General features: G+C 36.5%; 3 protein-coding genes across 4 annotated transcripts; 1 reads left to right on the top strand and 2 right to left on the bottom strand.

Annotated features, from left to right (window-relative positions):
• Positions 1 to 643: 643 nt before the first annotated feature.
• On the bottom strand, positions 644 to 7,597 carry dx (deltex E3 ubiquitin ligase). 2 transcript variants are annotated; one of them, XM_089593556.1, is made up of 6 exons: positions 6,285 to 7,597; positions 3,744 to 3,951; positions 3,355 to 3,657; positions 2,952 to 3,240; positions 2,545 to 2,866; positions 644 to 2,460 (listed from the first exon to the last, which is right to left on the bottom strand). In XM_089593556.1, the coding sequence occupies exons 1-6, from the start codon at positions 6,497 to 6,499 to the stop codon at positions 2,109 to 2,111; spliced, it is 1,689 nt and encodes a 562-aa protein (XP_089449682.1). In that variant the 5' UTR covers positions 6,500 to 7,597; the 3' UTR covers positions 644 to 2,108. The 2 variants fall into 2 exon arrangements, with proteins under 2 accessions (XP_089449682.1, XP_089449683.1); XM_089593557.1 differs by having other exon boundaries at positions 3,744 to 3,936.
• A 2,049-nt stretch (positions 7,598 to 9,646) lies between these two features.
• On the top strand, positions 9,647 to 13,941 carry Usp30 (ubiquitin specific protease 30). Its single transcript, XM_023389878.2, has 6 exons — positions 9,647 to 10,270; positions 10,455 to 10,613; positions 10,695 to 10,858; positions 10,941 to 11,363; positions 11,465 to 11,803; positions 11,878 to 13,941. Exons 1-6 carry the CDS (start codon positions 10,168 to 10,170, stop codon positions 12,133 to 12,135), a joined length of 1,446 nt encoding a protein of 481 aa, XP_023245646.2. The 5' UTR covers positions 9,647 to 10,167; the 3' UTR covers positions 12,136 to 13,941.
• Positions 13,942 to 14,464: 523 nt separating this feature from the next.
• Positions 14,465 to 15,569, bottom strand: mRpL41 (mitochondrial ribosomal protein L41). Its single transcript, XM_014356802.2, has 2 exons — positions 15,171 to 15,569; positions 14,465 to 14,955 (listed from the first exon to the last, which is right to left on the bottom strand). The coding sequence occupies exons 1-2, from the start codon at positions 15,328 to 15,330 to the stop codon at positions 14,585 to 14,587; spliced, it is 531 nt and encodes a 176-aa protein (XP_014212288.2). The 5' UTR covers positions 15,331 to 15,569; the 3' UTR covers positions 14,465 to 14,584.
• Positions 15,570 to 16,813: the final 1,244 nt, after the last annotated feature.

Raw genomic sequence — 16,813 nt, 5'->3', positions numbered from 1 at the left:
CATTAATTATTAGTTAGTTAATTAAAGTAAGCTCTATTTCTTATTGTTTTATCTATATAAAGTAAATTTATGTATTAATAATCACTGGCAATGTGAAATCGATTGTATGTAATTGATGTAGAAATTGGGCGTTTGTCCAGAATTAGCTTAAGCGATGTCCCGAATCACCTCGATACAAATTACCGTTACTTACAGCTGAATCAGTCATAAATTTCAAAATTTGATGTTAAAACCCTGAGGAAAGAAAAAACAATAATTTTTTTTTTAATTGATAGAAAATATGTGCACCAACGGTTGAAAACGTACATACATACTGTGATTTATTTTTTGAAAAACCGAAGATAATAATGTCACACCGTCAAAAGTGTTCCGATACACCTGAATTTACTTTATACGTGTTTACAGTTTTGAAGGACATAAGAAGTATAATATTTCTGAGTTAGGGTGTACGTTATCAAGTACGTTATTTAATATTAATCCCCCATTGATACGTACATACGTCGATTTTTGTAATAACATGAATTTTTATTTTCAGGTTAATAAGTAGTCAAGCTTATATTGTATAGTAGAGCTGTTTTAGAGGAAGCAAAACTAACATGGTCTTACTATTATGAAAATGAAAATTCGAAAGTGTGACGGAAACGTTTTTATTGCATACACATTTTTTAGCTGCACGAACAACACAGTAGACACGTATACATATATATATAGAATTTTTTTTTCTTCAAACAAGGTATAATTCATAAAATAATATAAATTTCGTAACACATGAAGATGCTCGTTATTTTTTTTGTTTCGGACTAAATTTAGATTTTTTTTTTTCTTCTAAACTTATTCTACTGGAAGAACTGGATACTATACCTATAATGTTCCCTACATGGGATATATATCTGTATAAAAAAAATACCGCATCAGAATGATCTGCACGACTTTGTTAGGTATACGCTATGTATTTGTGACTTGTTATCAATTTTATAGTATTTGACTATGTAAATGCCTAAAAAAAATACTCTCTTGGCAAAGTCGGTACAGTCAAACTCTATAGAGTTCATTAGTGACTTATAATCCGCATCAGTTCCTTGCTACGCCCGGAATACATGTGTTTCTAGTGTTAATTATTATTCATTACAGTACAATCGGAATATTTGTGATACTTATTTTGTTAGTTCTTGTACTCTTGGTAGAAAAATTAAAAAAACAAATTGTCTATGCATTTGAACTCCCATCAAAGATTTATGATGAAGTTGATAAAAAAAAAGATCAAATTTTTTTCTCACCAAGAAATAGTATTAATCTAATGTAATAAATCCCATTGACGTACGTACATCGTGTTAGTACTTAAATAGTTAAATTACTTAATGACCTAATGAACGAACTTAATCAAAACATCTGTATGAATACAAGGTTCCATCAGAAAATGAATGATGGTTGTTATGATTTGCTAAGCTTATTTTAACAAATAAAACCATCTTCAACCGTTGAAATGCTGAATCATTAGTCAAATGAAATTATTAATAACATCCAGTTAAACCATTGCATAAGTCGCGAGTATTAGTAAACTTTGAACCGTAGATTAATAGTTAATGCCCGCATAGAAATAAAACCTGCATGTAAAGGAAAATCATAACGGATACGAATAATCTTTTTCCATTCCTGCATAAGACATGTAAAGTATAAGACACGATATAGATATGTTAGGTTCTACTACCCGTACATTCTTGTTCCCCCGAGAAAAACTTAAATAAATACCAAATGATTTCAAAAATCGTCTTCACACAGAATATTAGAATCGAAGAAGCCTACTCGTCCCGTCGTGGGTAGCGACAACTCCACCTCCAACATGTTCCATCTCTTACATTGATTTTTCGACTAAGTAAGTATAATATGTATGTTCAACATGCAACAGTGGTTGCGGTGATGGTGGTGGTGACGAAGTTAGTTAGGGCTATTACATTTGAAAGTATACCATATATAGGTACTCTCGATGAAACATCTTTCTTCACATCACGATACATCGTTAAAAATGAAAAATTCCATTAAATTAGATTATATATATATATAATATTATCGATGCTGCTCTGTACGCTGCAATAATCTAAAGGCACTCGCTAGTTCAATTCCTGATACAAGGGAGCCGAGTATCCATCAGAGACTCCGTGAGCCGCCAGTTCGGCGATGGTACGATCGAGATACGTGACGTCGGGATAGCCGTGGCCAGAGGTCGATGGTCCAAGCTCGGTCTTGTGGTGAATGCCGTTCCAGGTGATGACGTCCTCGCGGCCGGTGGTAACAGACCGCCCTACCGTAAATACCAGTCTCCTCTCAAACGCAATCTGAAGCAGTCGAAGAACTCGCCGACCCATCTCGTTGTCCGGCAAATAACAGACTCGCGGGAAGCCCACGGCGTAATAGGTCTGTCCCGGGTGTGGATGCTCCGGTCCCTGGATTCCCGACGGAATACTACGAAGAAAAAAAGCAAATCAATCATCACCAGCAAAGAAACATATACAAACAAACACACTCGGCGATTGCCGATCTACGTACTCGTAAGTTATCTGGATGGTCTTGACGTTGGGATAGCCGGGAAGACATCTGGGCAATCTGGTCCAGTTCATGCTGCCAGCCGGCTGGTTGCCCCGTTTCTCACCATAAATCATGCGGCACACCGGACACTGTATGTACATGCAGGGCTGGTTCTGGGCGCTGAGCATTGCATTCAGGCAGGCCAAGTGTAGTCTGTGCCGGCAGCGAGTCAACTCGACGGTCAGGGGTTCCGGATCCCCAAGGCACACGGGACAAGAATCCGCTCCGTCACTCTCCACCACTTTCACGTACTGCGATATCACGTTAGAGGCTGGATCGACTCCTGTAAACGTAATAATAGAGCATATTTATTATTATTATTATACTTTTTTTTTATATGTATGTGTGTGTGACTGTATACAACCTACCAACAACAGAATCCTTGAAGGCATCGTCGCTGCTCATGCTAGTGTCGAGTAGATCAACCGGATTCTCGTGGCTGAGGTACGTCGAGACCGTGTCGACGCTTGGCCTCCGGCCGCTCTTTGTGCTACTCGAGTCGACGTCCAAGACCGTTTCCCAAGATCGTTTCTTTTGCGAATTGTGAATCGTTTCGTTCGTGTTATTGTTCTCCATCGCGTGTTTGTTACTGAATATGTTAAAATTGCTCAGTATGACGCGCGCGATGTTTGACGAACTGTGCTCGCCGTGTTTGTTCTGTTTAAGGGCAAAAAATTTTAACGTCAGTTTTAATACATGAACAGTAGAATACACAAGACATATAATTAACGATACTATAGGTAATACATGAAAGATTTTAATGAAGTATACCTTCTTGTTGCCCTTCTTTGGATTGTTGTTGTTGTTGTTGTTGGTGTTGTTGTTGTTGTTGTTGTTAGCCGGTGTCTTTTTGTGCAGAGTTTTAGCGTTGATGGTTTTAGATGTCTGTGACGTTGTTCTTCCCGCGTTTTGCAACTCCTCGAGAGTGACTTTAACGAGGGGATACGGCGCTTGTTGGATACGCCTTATCGGCCTGACGTAACCGGTGCAGCAGCGGACTTGCGTTAGGTTGCAGAAATTGATGATGTAAGGAAAGCCCAAGTAGGTTTTCGATACGTCGATCGTCTTGTCGCCCTGAAATGGTGATTTTTTTTTTTTTTTTTTTTTTTTTTTTACCAATCGCTTTTCATGTGTATCGGATAGATGGTGGACAAACTCACTCTGGCCCAAGCCTCTTCGATCAAGCATTGCACCTCCATGTCGTAAGTGTGCCAGTCGTCCGTGTCACCGGCCCATTCCCATTTGGCACCTTTGCCGGCTGGCGAGCCCGGAGTGTAGAGCATCCGTCTGACCCCGTGCGTCTCGTCTCCGTCCTCTGTACACTGGGTCTTCGATTTCAGGTTTATGTAGTACCTGGTGCAAAAATAACTGCTTACCGATCGTGTGCGGTGGACCAGTAGCAATTTTACACGTATTTATTATTTCGTTGTTCGTTCCATTCGTCGCATTTATTTTATTGAGCTTACAAAGTTTATACATGTAATTATTAATGGGGAAGAACATTAATCACTTTTTTGTCATTTGCAAGTGTCCATCTTTCGTCTTGTATATAGATTACAAAGTGTATAAAGTGGTTGTCACGGATTATGCTTACTACCTTCTCTATTTAGTGCAGCGAAGTGCGCTTTTAAGATATTTCAAGATTGTCAGTGGCTTCATCGGCTTAACTGATTGAGCTCTTTCATCAGAACAATCTAACGATTTGACCGTCCAACGCACATCGATACATCTTAATTTACGCAGTGTATAGAGTTCGCGTGGTAATTTTTTTTTTTTTTTATTTTACTTTAAACAAATTTTTTTTATGAATAATTTTCCTTCTCTTGCGGTACAAAGTGAAATGTAAAAAAACACCTCACAACTGTACGAAGAAACCATATAGATACCTATGAAGATAGGGTTGTATATGACTATCGAAATTCTTGGTGTTCATCTTTAGTCTCCAGTTTCAACGTATCAAAGTTCGGATCGAGTGACGAGCTATAATACGACGCGAAGGAATTCCAAGTTATAAAACCTCTGGGAATCACGAGGCAGTATACATTAAAATTAAAACAAGTACAACTTTTTTTTTTATCATCCAATAAAAAAATAAATAAATAATTTGTTTATGCATTTCACGCGGAGTCCACACTAAACGATTTTTTGAATAAAAATAAAAGGCATCCATTCACGTGGATACTCCTGCAGCGCAATTAAAATCGATGGTGAAGAAAGAATCAAGTTAAAGAGAAACACCACAGCAAATAAGTTACTGGTACCAAGTAAAACCGGCCTGCAACGAAAATTCTACCTGTTGGAGCCATTTCTACACTACACACGCACGCACGCTCTTTCCTTACGGCTTAAGCAACCTGCTTGCATATGGGTTTGGGTATACTTATTTGGTATATTTGGGTCCAAATGACATCACGAACACTACCTGGTGAGAGCTTCCGCGAACCTGGAAAGAAGGATCTATGTTGGAGATGAAATTTAAATTTTAGATATCATGAAAAACAATGCCGTATGCATCGCAATTTTTGTTAGTACAACTTATACGAGTATTTACATTTCAAGATACTGTTGTTCATGAAAAATTCAAACTGAAATTTAGACATGGGTTCAGATCCCAATCGGATCGGCTCGGAAATTAGTTTTTTTTTTTTTTTTTTTTTTTTTTTTTTCAACAGTGATTAGTATTCCTATATTCAAGGTTTACGGCAAGTTCTCTACCACAAGAAAATCCGGGGGTAGGCTCAGGGTAAAATACAAGGGGGTACAAGGAATTAGTTGGATATAGGAGTTTATGAGTCAAGTGGTTGGGTAATGTAAGATGGGGTACGAGGAGTGTTACTAATCAAAGATAAGATTCAATACCCTCCCCACACAGAGGTGATAGAGGGTATACCCGTAAAAATTAGCGGTGCCTATAGGTAGGAAAGTGCAATAAAAAAAGGAAAATACTTTTGACTCTTGTTGATTTCCAATCAAGCAAGTCCGATAAACTTGAAATTTAATGAAACAAAAATTTATTCACAATAAATATAATTATGCCTCTTCTTCATAAACGGCAATGTGTGAAAGCGCGCGTTTATCCTTACATCCCGGTTTACAGAAGCTCTCGCTAGACAGCACTCGTGGCGTTGTTCGGAACCTATATATATATATATATATATACGTACATCCCATAAATCTATATATATGTATATCTAATGCACGTATATATATATGCATGTAAACTATGTAAAGTGTGTTGCACTCAAAACATATATACCTATACTTATACTCTGCACGCAGCCTTTAATTTCCTTTCTCTCCTACATAATCGTTCTATCGCTTCTTGATAATGGGGTCAAACGAAAACCGATTTACCCACGTATACATATACTCGCAAGTACTTGTATATAGGGAAAAGAGTGAACAGAAAAATCAAATCCTTTTAATTTTGTTACATATATACCAATGTATGTATATGTTGTATTTTCTTATCTATTCCTCCGAAACGGAGCGAAAAAGTTGTGCTCCAAAACGAACGAAATGGACATTTGCATGCAGCAGGTATAGGTATACACGCAAGCAATCTCTACTTGAGAAATCGGATCAACCGGACGCAGTATCCCACAGAGTTTCACGCAGCGGAGGATGGGGTGGATGAATGGAACATAGTTTGACGAGCATATGGAAAACATAGAGAGAGAATATCGAGGTAAAAGACGAACCTGTCGAGGCTGGGATCGGCATCGTTGAGGAAGACCCGGGTGAGTTTTTTGCAGTGGGCGCGCTCGAGGTGCTGCGACACGGCCGGGCTGTACGGCCTCCATCTGCCCTGGCGGTTCTCCCATTCCCAGACGACGACCGCGTGGCCACCCTGATTGATCGGTGGTGGTGGCGGCAGAGGTGGGGGCGGCGGCTGCTGTCCTTGGCAGCCGTTCATGGTGTATCGGCACCACCTCCTGCTGCTGTACCCTCTACGTGCTCTTATCACTGCTACACTCGACTCGTTGCACCGAGACCCACGTATCTCACACACTGGGCATATATGTATTTTATATACTTGTATCTATGATAAATATTTTGTGCTCCCCGAGTCCTGGAAGTATGGGTACATCCGCAGTATCCGCACACCACACGCGCACGCACCCACTTGTGCGTGATATTTGTTATCGCACTGAAATGACCAAGCGAGCGAGCAAGAGAGAGAGAGTCTCCAAGCCGATTTCTCTTCTTCCTTCTTTTGCTTCTTCTTCTTCTTCTTCTTCGTCGTCCTCGTCACTCGTGTACGAGTGTTGTTGTGTAGCCGCTCGGTGCTGCGATGCAGGCCGTGCAGGTCGCGCTAGCCGGATCGTGGGAACATTTTCTTCTCTCCCACGCCGCTCTCTCGCTCTCTCGCTTCTTCTTACTGTCTTTTTCGCTATCTCCCTCTCGTCTGTCCGTTCAAGAGAGGGACTTCAATTAAATCGTCTCTCTCTCTCTCTCTCCTTCTTCTCCGCTTTACCCTTTCCTTGTTGTATACCCCCTTCGTTTCTCGGTCTCCTCTGATCCTCTCGGCTCGTCTCCTACTCTCGTGGGGCGCGCGAAATCCGCGGAAGGATCCGAAGAATCTTTTCCCTACACGTATATATACATACATGCACGGGTATAATCTCTGAAATTATTATTCTCTTGCACGTCGAGTGTTATCTTATGGTAGTTTAATGCATCAACTCGCGATCGGTCTGATATTATAATAATCTGAGATCGGTAACTCCAGAATGATGTTGTACGCATTCTATCTCATAATTGCTATCGTCACGGTTTATATATATACATATACGTCAAAACCAAAGGACCAAGGTCGCGTAAAAACAAACACGACAGAGGATATTATAACACAAGATAAAATATATACTTTGTTTTTTCGTGGTTTGTCGTGTCGAATAATTGTTAAATTATAGGTACACTGCACTACATATATGCGCACTGGTTGTGCAAAAGCGCGCTAGATATGATACACCATGTACTATTACATTGCGCGAACGAGGCCAAGCACTCGAGAGACTACATCAGCACAACTGGCTGAGCTGCAGGATGTTAAGAACAGTCGGGCTAGCTCTTGGGAAAAGAGAGACAGAGAAAAATCGGCACCGTCTCCCCTTTATACACACGTTTTGGTTCTCTTTTATATTGCCGCTCTCTCTCTCTCTCTCTCTCTCTCTGAAGTACCATCACAAACTGCAGCAAGTGCACTGCCTACGTATACTCCGGTTTTATATTTATATTTGTATATATTTATATATACATGTACATCTCTGGTGGATGCTATACGCTCAAAACGCTCTTCTCTCTCTCTCTCTCTCTCTCTCTCTCTCTCTCTGCTTTCCCCCTTTACACATTGGTTACATGTGCGATTTCTTTTTTTTGTTGCACTAGCCGTATGCCGTGATCCCATGTCCCTATCATCTTTTAAATCCACGCAGTATGGCGCTGATCACCCCTCTATGGTATATATATATATTATTTACATTATCGAAGTACTTGTGTAAAATACAGTATATATACGGGGTACGGGGGTCCATCTAATATACATATACTTACATGAAAGCACGATCGTGTCGGTGTCGGATTGAGAGAGAGAGAGAGAGAGAGAGAGAGAAGAGAAAAACCTGCATATTATACGCAGATGGGCTGGCAAAGAGAGCATCGCTGGTGGTGGGGTGGGGGATAAAAAATTCGATCCCGCGGTGTATATAGCTGGATATTCTTCTCTCCTCCTAGTCCTCCCTTTGGTCATCCGTACGCGCACGTTGCGGGGAGTTCCACGGAAAATCATCATCTTAAAAATATCTAATTGAAGAACGAAGCTTCATTGTGGCGCGATTTCGGAATCGATCGTGTATTTACTTGCTTTGCATGTAAACTGAATAAGGCGAATCGCAAAAATCCCAATCATTCGAATAATATAGCTGATATTTTTACTCGATTTTGAGGGGAAAGGGGTGGAGAACAAGTTTCATTTAAAAGCTCTTTAAGCTTTACTTATTTCGCACCCGTTCTTGAGTTTAATTATATTTTTACAAGTTTTTTTTTTTTAATTTTTTTCCCAACAATTCTACACATTCCATACTTTTTTGTAGAATTGCACATGTAAATGCAGCAGAGAGATTAAACTTTCAGTGCTTTCATTCGCAACAGAAATCATTGTATTTTACACTTGTAAAAAATTATCTAGCAAAAAAAAACCTTTTTTTGATAACAAATAGTATATTTTTTTAATTTATCATTCGAAAACAAGCACGAGTAAAAATAGTCTACCTGCGAGATGCAAAAAAAAATATAGTTAAGGATCATTTGTTTGTGAATTGTATATACATCGGAGCTATCATGCAGTGCATAGATTTTTTACGCGCGATTTCAAGCACTTTATGATCCTATCTACTGCTGGCCAATTTAGCTCTTCCACACTAATTTGATAGAAATAAGGAAAAAAATATCTATGCCAGAGAGATAAGTGATCTTGGCCTCCCATCATCTTTGAATGTCTAGACAGAAATTTTCGTTTACAGTAACAAATGAAAAAAAAAAAAAAAAGACTATGTGTGATTTTGGTGCATCAGCGTCATCTAGCGGTATTGATTTTCTCATTTCTTTGCAAAAAGTCGTCCCTAAAACGGCTAAAACGGCAATACTTATATTAATCCCTTTTTTTGTTGCACATCGCACATACTACTCCATATGTATGCATTCATACGTTTAAAAATTCTTATTTTTCTTCTATCGAAAATATTGTTGTTATTATTACATGAACAAACAAAATAACGCGACAAAAGAAATAACCAATACCGTACAAGATAATTAATCCGCAATAATTACGATCTTTGATACATTTTTTAGCACATTTCAGACACAATAATTAAAGCTCGAAAATTTTGAAAATGCAAGTGCGTTGCCGAAGGTGGGAATGTGCGAGCGAGATAGATATCCACGTTCGATGTTGTGTCTCCTTCTACTTCAACGCCGTACATGAGAACGAGCAGTCTATTTTTCAAATATGTCTATGGTTGGCATACTTTTGCAAAGTTACGTAGTCGCCTTTCATTTTCGGTACTTACTCGGTTGTCCCGGTTCCGTGTGCATGTGTATCAAAACAGAGCCGTAGATGGTAGATATAACATAACTATCTAAGTACAGAGGTACACAAAGAAGAGAGTATAATATGATGTAAGAATTTCCATCCAATTAATGTAAAAACATTTGAAAGAAAATTTTAGTGAATCATTACGATAATTTTCATACAAAATTACTGATTCACGACACATCCATATCCTTGTGTTCGCAAATTTAAACGCTAAAACATTGATTTTCTGATGGACAGTACTACAAGCTTACGAACGATGTCGTAAATACATGCGTGTGTGCATTTTCACTTTATTGCAAATATTTTGCAACCATTCCGGTCAAGTCGCTGGATAATCGTTATTTCAAAGTTTTTACAGAATCTTACATTAGCAATGATAAAAGTTTAACTTATCCAGGACCATCGTAATTCATTAGTTTAAACCTCTTGTCTTGAGAGGATAAGCATAAAAGTTTACAAGTATAAAGAAGGTTCTGTTTGTGTGTGCCATGGATTCAATGGACAAACTCAGCGTTTTCACAGCACTGGGCTTAGCTCTGGCTGTTGGAGCTTTTGTGTTATGGGGTCCTTCACCTCGGCCAAGACGAAAAGGTTTGTAGGTCAAGGTATTTCGTTACTGACATGTGTCTATATGGATTAAAGCTGTATTCGTTTAATTTAATTACAAGCTGTCTTGCACCCTTTTTGGTGTAACATATATTGTCATATACAGAGCATCATTTTTTTTTACTTTTATTATTTTAAGCAGTACAATGTTGCGTTTTTTTATTTATAGGTCAAGTAGTCGGTGTCAAGAATTTAGGATACACGTGTTTCTTGAACTCGTTGCTCCAAGCTTTGGCTGCTTGTCCGGTGTTTATAGAGTGGCTTAACAAGAGAAAAGAAAGTGGAAAACCGGAATCATTTACTACCAACTTGATGCATGTGATAGACAGTAAGTAATCTACAAGTTTCATTAAATTATTTTGCTGTACTTTCACTAAAATTTTTTTTTCTTGCAATTCAATGTTTACAGAAATTAATGGATTTACTGATGATGTATTTGACGATGTAAGACCTGTCGAAATTATAACTTCTCTGGGTCCACTTTGGAACTTTGCACCTGGACATCAAGATGCACACGAATTGTTTCACGTTTTTTTAAGTGCTCTTCAGGCTGAACTTCAAACCTCGTGCAGAGTACGTTTAAAATATGTACTTTTTACCACCACTTTAGTTTCAAACAGAAACAAAAGTCAATGAACAACTTTGTAAATTATAGAAGGGGTGTTTGTCTGATGCTCTACCAAAAGCTCCACTTGTCGTTACGGATATCAAAGGGTCTGGAGAGCCAGTCAACATAAGAAGTGTATCATGTAATGACATTGCCAATGAATGCAATATTCCAAGTGAAATCCAAAAAAATGTTGGCAATCATGCTGTGTCGTATACTCAGTCTACAATGAGCGTATTAACTGCATCAATGGCATCCGTGAAACCTGGAATTATTCTTGCAAGATCTTCAGACGTCGTATCTGTGGTTGGTGAGAATGGTGAACCTAGTGCAGAAGGTGACTCTCTGAGACCATGGAATTCACTTTGTACCATTCCTTTCCAATCCTGTGCACCAACATTACCCAACAAAGTCCATCCATTTTCGGGTTTGTTGACAAGTCAATTGATATGCACTGAATGTGAATGGAAGGTAAAAAAATTTTACTTACTTTTAATTTATTGTGACAATTTTCTTTTCCTGTAGTGTATGTACCGCAATTTTTTTTTCTTTTACTGTACTTTTTATAATAGGGTCCGGTTCGATTCGACAAATTGGAAAGTGTTTCATTACCACTACCTCCAGCCAGTGATGGAGTTATACTCAAAAGCGTGACACTTGTTGAATTATTATCTCGATTGGTGTCCAGAGAAAAAATTAACGATGTGCAATGCGATGGCTGTAACAATCGTTGCGCTGCTTATAAAACATTAACGTTTGGCAAGCTGCCAAAGTGTCTGTGTCTTCATATTCAGAGAACAGGCTGGATCTCTTCTGGAAAGTTAATAAAACGCGATGATTCCGTAATATTCAACGAGTGTTTGATATTAGATCCATTTACTTATACAGAAACTAAAAGGAGGGGTACACAGGTACATTCATAGTTATCATTGATAATTTTTTCAACTCCCGCTCATCATATTAATTTATTGCTATTTTACTCTAGGGTAAATTACAGACAGTGCTACCAGTGAATGGACAATCGATGTATCGAAACAGACACAAATATTATCTTTATGCCGTGATTGAACACCAGGGTCATGCAGATGCTGGTCATTTTGTTTGTTATAGAAGAGGGAATCGTCCAGGGCAGTGGTTGTACACGTCAGACACGATTGTGCAAAAAGCTTCTTTAGAAGATGTTCTAAACGCTAATCCATACCTATTATTTTACGAGAAAGCTGTTGTCAGAGAACAAAATTAAACAGGTTTAGAACTGCTGTAAAAGAACTTTTTCTTTTTTATACAAATTCAAAAAGAATTTAACTAGCTTTACCTTGAAAAGGTTTACTTGGAGAAATAACGTGTTTCGATTTTATTAAGACTCAGATTCATATAATGAAGAAGAGATTTTTAAGCATCACTTTGTTTTAAAAAGCTCGGTTTACAAAAAAAATTTTTCTAGGGACAATCTGTTTCAAGTGAAATTTCATGACACTAATAATCTTTAAAGACACTTGTTTAAAATAGGATGAAAATATAATATGCCTATAAAAGAAACATAATGCAAGCAAACTTAAACTAGTTATACATATTTGCATTACTGCTAGTCTGATAGTATAGTGTGTTCGTATACACATACATATATAACGTAAATACATAAACATATTCAAATATCTTAACTATCTTAAGAAATAAGGGCGTCGCTAACTTTTTTGTGATATTAGCATTACAACTGATGAACTTGATCCACATCATGTTTGCATACAGTTTCTTTACATCTTTAAATTTACTTTTAAATATTTATAAACATGCATTATGTCTTAGTTTTAGTGATTTCAACTAAAGTTGCTGTCCCTTCATTCGATTTTGTATATTAAGTATATTATGTTTTGAAATTAATTAGATATGAAGCTCATACTCTACAGACTAAAATACGTTTTATACTTTATTTACATGATCCAAGGAAAAAAATTTAAATATTTCAACGTAGCGAATCAAAAATAGTATATTGAGCTGTAATATTTAATATTTGGTCTACTTTTACAAAATCATGATTTAATAGGCCTCTAGCTTAAGTAACGATGCCCGTAACCAAATTATGAAACTTTCCAACGTCTTTAGATATAAAAAACCAAGTATACGTATAGTAACTGTTTTGTCATTGAGTTATAACGCTGTGCTCATTGTTAAGATCAAAAACATTTCATATTCAAAGTAGGTAGTGACTCAATATTATCTTCCTATAATGTATCAGTAAAAAAATCTTTGAAAGTAGAGTAACAACTCTGTGCCAAAAATGAAATTTTTCAAATACACTTTCTTTACCACGACTGAAAAATTTTTTGACTGATTATACTGTTTTAATAAATTTTTGTCAATCAATGGCAGTTAGACTACCGTTAATTTTTGTTATAACTGTATATTACTGTATAATTTATCTTGAAAACCGGTTTTAATTTTAAATAAATTTTAAACACACTTTTTTCTAACCAGAACAGAACTGTCAAGTCGAGGAGCTTGCAAACCCCTTGACCTGACGAAACAAAGCAACACTTGATATGTATCGCTCGGTCCTGATGCAACGTATATCAGTTCACTCATTCAAAGACTAAAAAAAATTTTAACAAAAGACTTTGAAGAGCTTGTTTGGAAAACTTTATAAGACTTGACTCCTCTATGAGTTTCCAATTTTACATCGCGTGTGCTTAATCAGTGATAATTTTTTACGTACTCGCTCTTTTCTCTAAATTTTAGAAGAAAAAAATATGAACAATTTCTTCTAATTGTTTCGTCTCTTCAATTTTACATTTTATTACTAGAAAAACATAAAAATTCGTTTACAGAAGTCTCAAAACGAGACGGGTAACGTTTATCTCAGATTATGATTAATATATAAATGTAGATTTTTATGGCAGTAGAGGTGTGCTCTGATAATGGTGTTTTGCCGAAGTTTCAGGTAAAGCCGATTTACTTATTATTCATGGAATAGATTTTAAGATCAATGTAAGAAAATTTTTTTTAGTTTTTAACTTAGTCATAAAATAAAGAACATAAATATTACGTATTTTCAAACATAATTGTAATCAATTCAAACATGTAATGTTGCGTCTTGTACAATGTATCTATGATTTATTACTTTTACCATTATTATTGTTATTATTATTAATATTATTTTATTTTGTTAATGTATTGAAACAAAGATCGATTGAAGTAAATTTTTCTTTAAAATATACTGACATCTTTTTTTACCGAAAAAATGAAACGTTTTGATTTATTAATTGCCTTCCTCACAGTCCTTCTGCGTTCCTATGAGTATTTTCAACTTTAAGTAGCGACAAATGAAATTATGTCAAGTATTAGACATGTATTGGTAATGTAGAACGAGGGGTTTTCTTAATTTTCAAGTATATTTGCTGAAAGTTACTTCATGGCATCTTATACAAATATTTCATTAGATATCGTGAAATGCTACCATTACTAGAAAACTAAGAACCTAAAACAGTATTTTACAAAGGATTGAAACACAGAAACTCTCAAATATTTATAAAACTTATTTTATAACATTTGACTTGTTTTATTCTTTATATACAATTTTTTTTATAAAACACACTTATGCTAATGATTTCAGAATACATTTTTTTTATCAACATCAAAATGAAAAACAATGCTTGCTTGAGTCTTGTTAAATTCTTTATGCAGCAAAAAATATGTTATCGTTTAATATCATGATTATAAATTGTACCCAAGGGTGCTGGTGGAGCAACAAACATATCAGAACCAGGTTTAGAAGCCAAGTCCCTGGCCTCCTTTGGTGCTAGCTTTTCTGCTTCACTGGGCTCAAGAGGTTCACCTTCTGGTGTTAATTTGCCTTTGTCAAAATCATCTTTGATTTTTGATGCATAGATAGCCATAAACAAGTCTTTTGCTGTGAATGGCTCTTGGTAAACATCTTCTGATTTGTAAGAAACATATGGCTTGAGCTTGAAACCCTCCAAGTTGGGTACAATCAGTTCTGGAATCATTTCTGGGATGGCTATAAATTTGTCACCTTTAAAATACCCTATTTTTCTTGTCCCACGATCTGAAAATAGTAGAACGAGAGTTATGATAAAAATGCTCTTAAATTTATGTGATAAAGAAAATCAAGTTTAATACGGTGGCAAAATAACGGTAAAATTTAATATTCTTTTGAGTAAGATTGTGAGCATACTTTTGGAACAAACTGATATAACTAGTATTTTTCCACAATCAATGCAAATCATATGTGACAAAATATAATGACAATGGAGAACTTACCATCAATAGGGTACTTCGGGTCTGGGTTTTCCACCTGCGCCTTCTTAAACTCGTAGCTACCTCGTTTGTTGATTAGGTCAAACTTACGAAAATTACGTTTTCCATGACGCACACAGCTCGTTGATACGTTTCGGGTGAAAACTAAATTTATCCCAGACATTTTACTAATAACACAAGCCAATCTTTTCGTTATTACTCTGGTACTTAAAATATAATTTTTTCTTTTTCAACGTAGTCTAATAAACATTATTTAGTTTCAATGACAGTTCAGCGTCAGACTATATCAAACTGTTCGTAAAGTAGCTGTAGCTCGATCTGGCCAGATTTGGCTCGATCGACCTCTGAGATGGTATTCTGGTACCTATTGTAACATATTTTCACCGTGTCAGCTTGTGTTGTACGTCGATTTTATAAGCCATACTTATAAGATAAGTGAATATTTATGGTTTTAGAGATCAATATTCGGATAAAAGGTGAATTGTACACTTGCCGCAAACAGCACAAAATATGCAATCTTTCAACTGTCTATCTATAAAATTAGTTGCGGCTGGTTTACAATTGATTATATGGCTCTACTACTGTCAATAGCAATAATTATTTGGATCAGCGCCATCTAGCGGTCTTCATTTTTGAGCGAAAAGTGGCCTCTAAAATTCTCAATCTGAGCAATCCGGATTAGAGCCATTTAGTCAATTATAAACCAGCCGCAACTCATAGAAAAGCTATAAAATGAAAAAATAACGATACATGTGTTTTTGGCGGCAAGTTGACAACTCATTTTCTACCAAAAATCGACCTTCTGTGTATTTATACTTTTAAAGATGAATTTTCAAGTATAAAATAGATTGTTAACTTGCCGCCAAGAACACATGTACTGTTATTTTTTCATTTTATAGCTTCATTATAAGTTGCGGCTGGTTTATAGTTGACTAAATAGCTCTGAGCTTAATTGCTCTGTATGAAAAGTTTAGGGCCACTTTTTAGTTCAAAAATCCGCAACGCTAGATGGCGCTGATCCACATAACTATTACTTATACTTACATTAGAGCCACTTTATTAACTATAAACCAGCCGCAACTGATCTACTAGATAGACAATAAGAAGTTGACGTATTCTGTGCTATCTGCGGCAAGTTTACAATTTGTCTTTTATCCAAAAATCGAGATGTAAAAGTATAAACATTCTACTTATTTTATATGGCTTATAAAATCGACCACATGAAAAAAAATTACGATACCTTAAGCTTTTTACCATTGACGTATGGAAGCACAGGCAGTAGAGCCCTTTGACTTTATAGTTTTAATCAACAGTTAACTTAAGTATATGATGTGTATTGTGTCACTGAAACCTTGAATTACGATCAAATATATACGTAAATTAATCAGTCGAAAAGAGACAACTGAAGAAAAAAGGCCTAAAAAAGAAGCACAGTCACAGGGAGAGTCTCTTAAGAATGGAGCATTGGATCTTACTAAACAAAAAATACATTTAATACAGATAAGTAAATTTGAAGTCTTATAAATAAACACAGAACCCAACATTCTCTGATTATGAGAGATCCAATGCTCCATTTTTAGGAGACTCTTCCTGTGTGACTGAAACTCTTTATTAAGCCTTTTTTCTTCGGTCGTCTTTTAGACTGA

This window comes from Copidosoma floridanum, unplaced genomic scaffold, assembly GCF_036245765.1.
Source record: "Copidosoma floridanum isolate Cflo_tuat_1 unplaced genomic scaffold, Cflo_Japanese_pri ptg000019l, whole genome shotgun sequence".
Classification (NCBI taxonomy): Eukaryota; Metazoa; Arthropoda; class Insecta; order Hymenoptera; family Encyrtidae; genus Copidosoma; species Copidosoma floridanum.
This window is presented reverse-complemented; position numbering and strand designations above follow the sequence as displayed.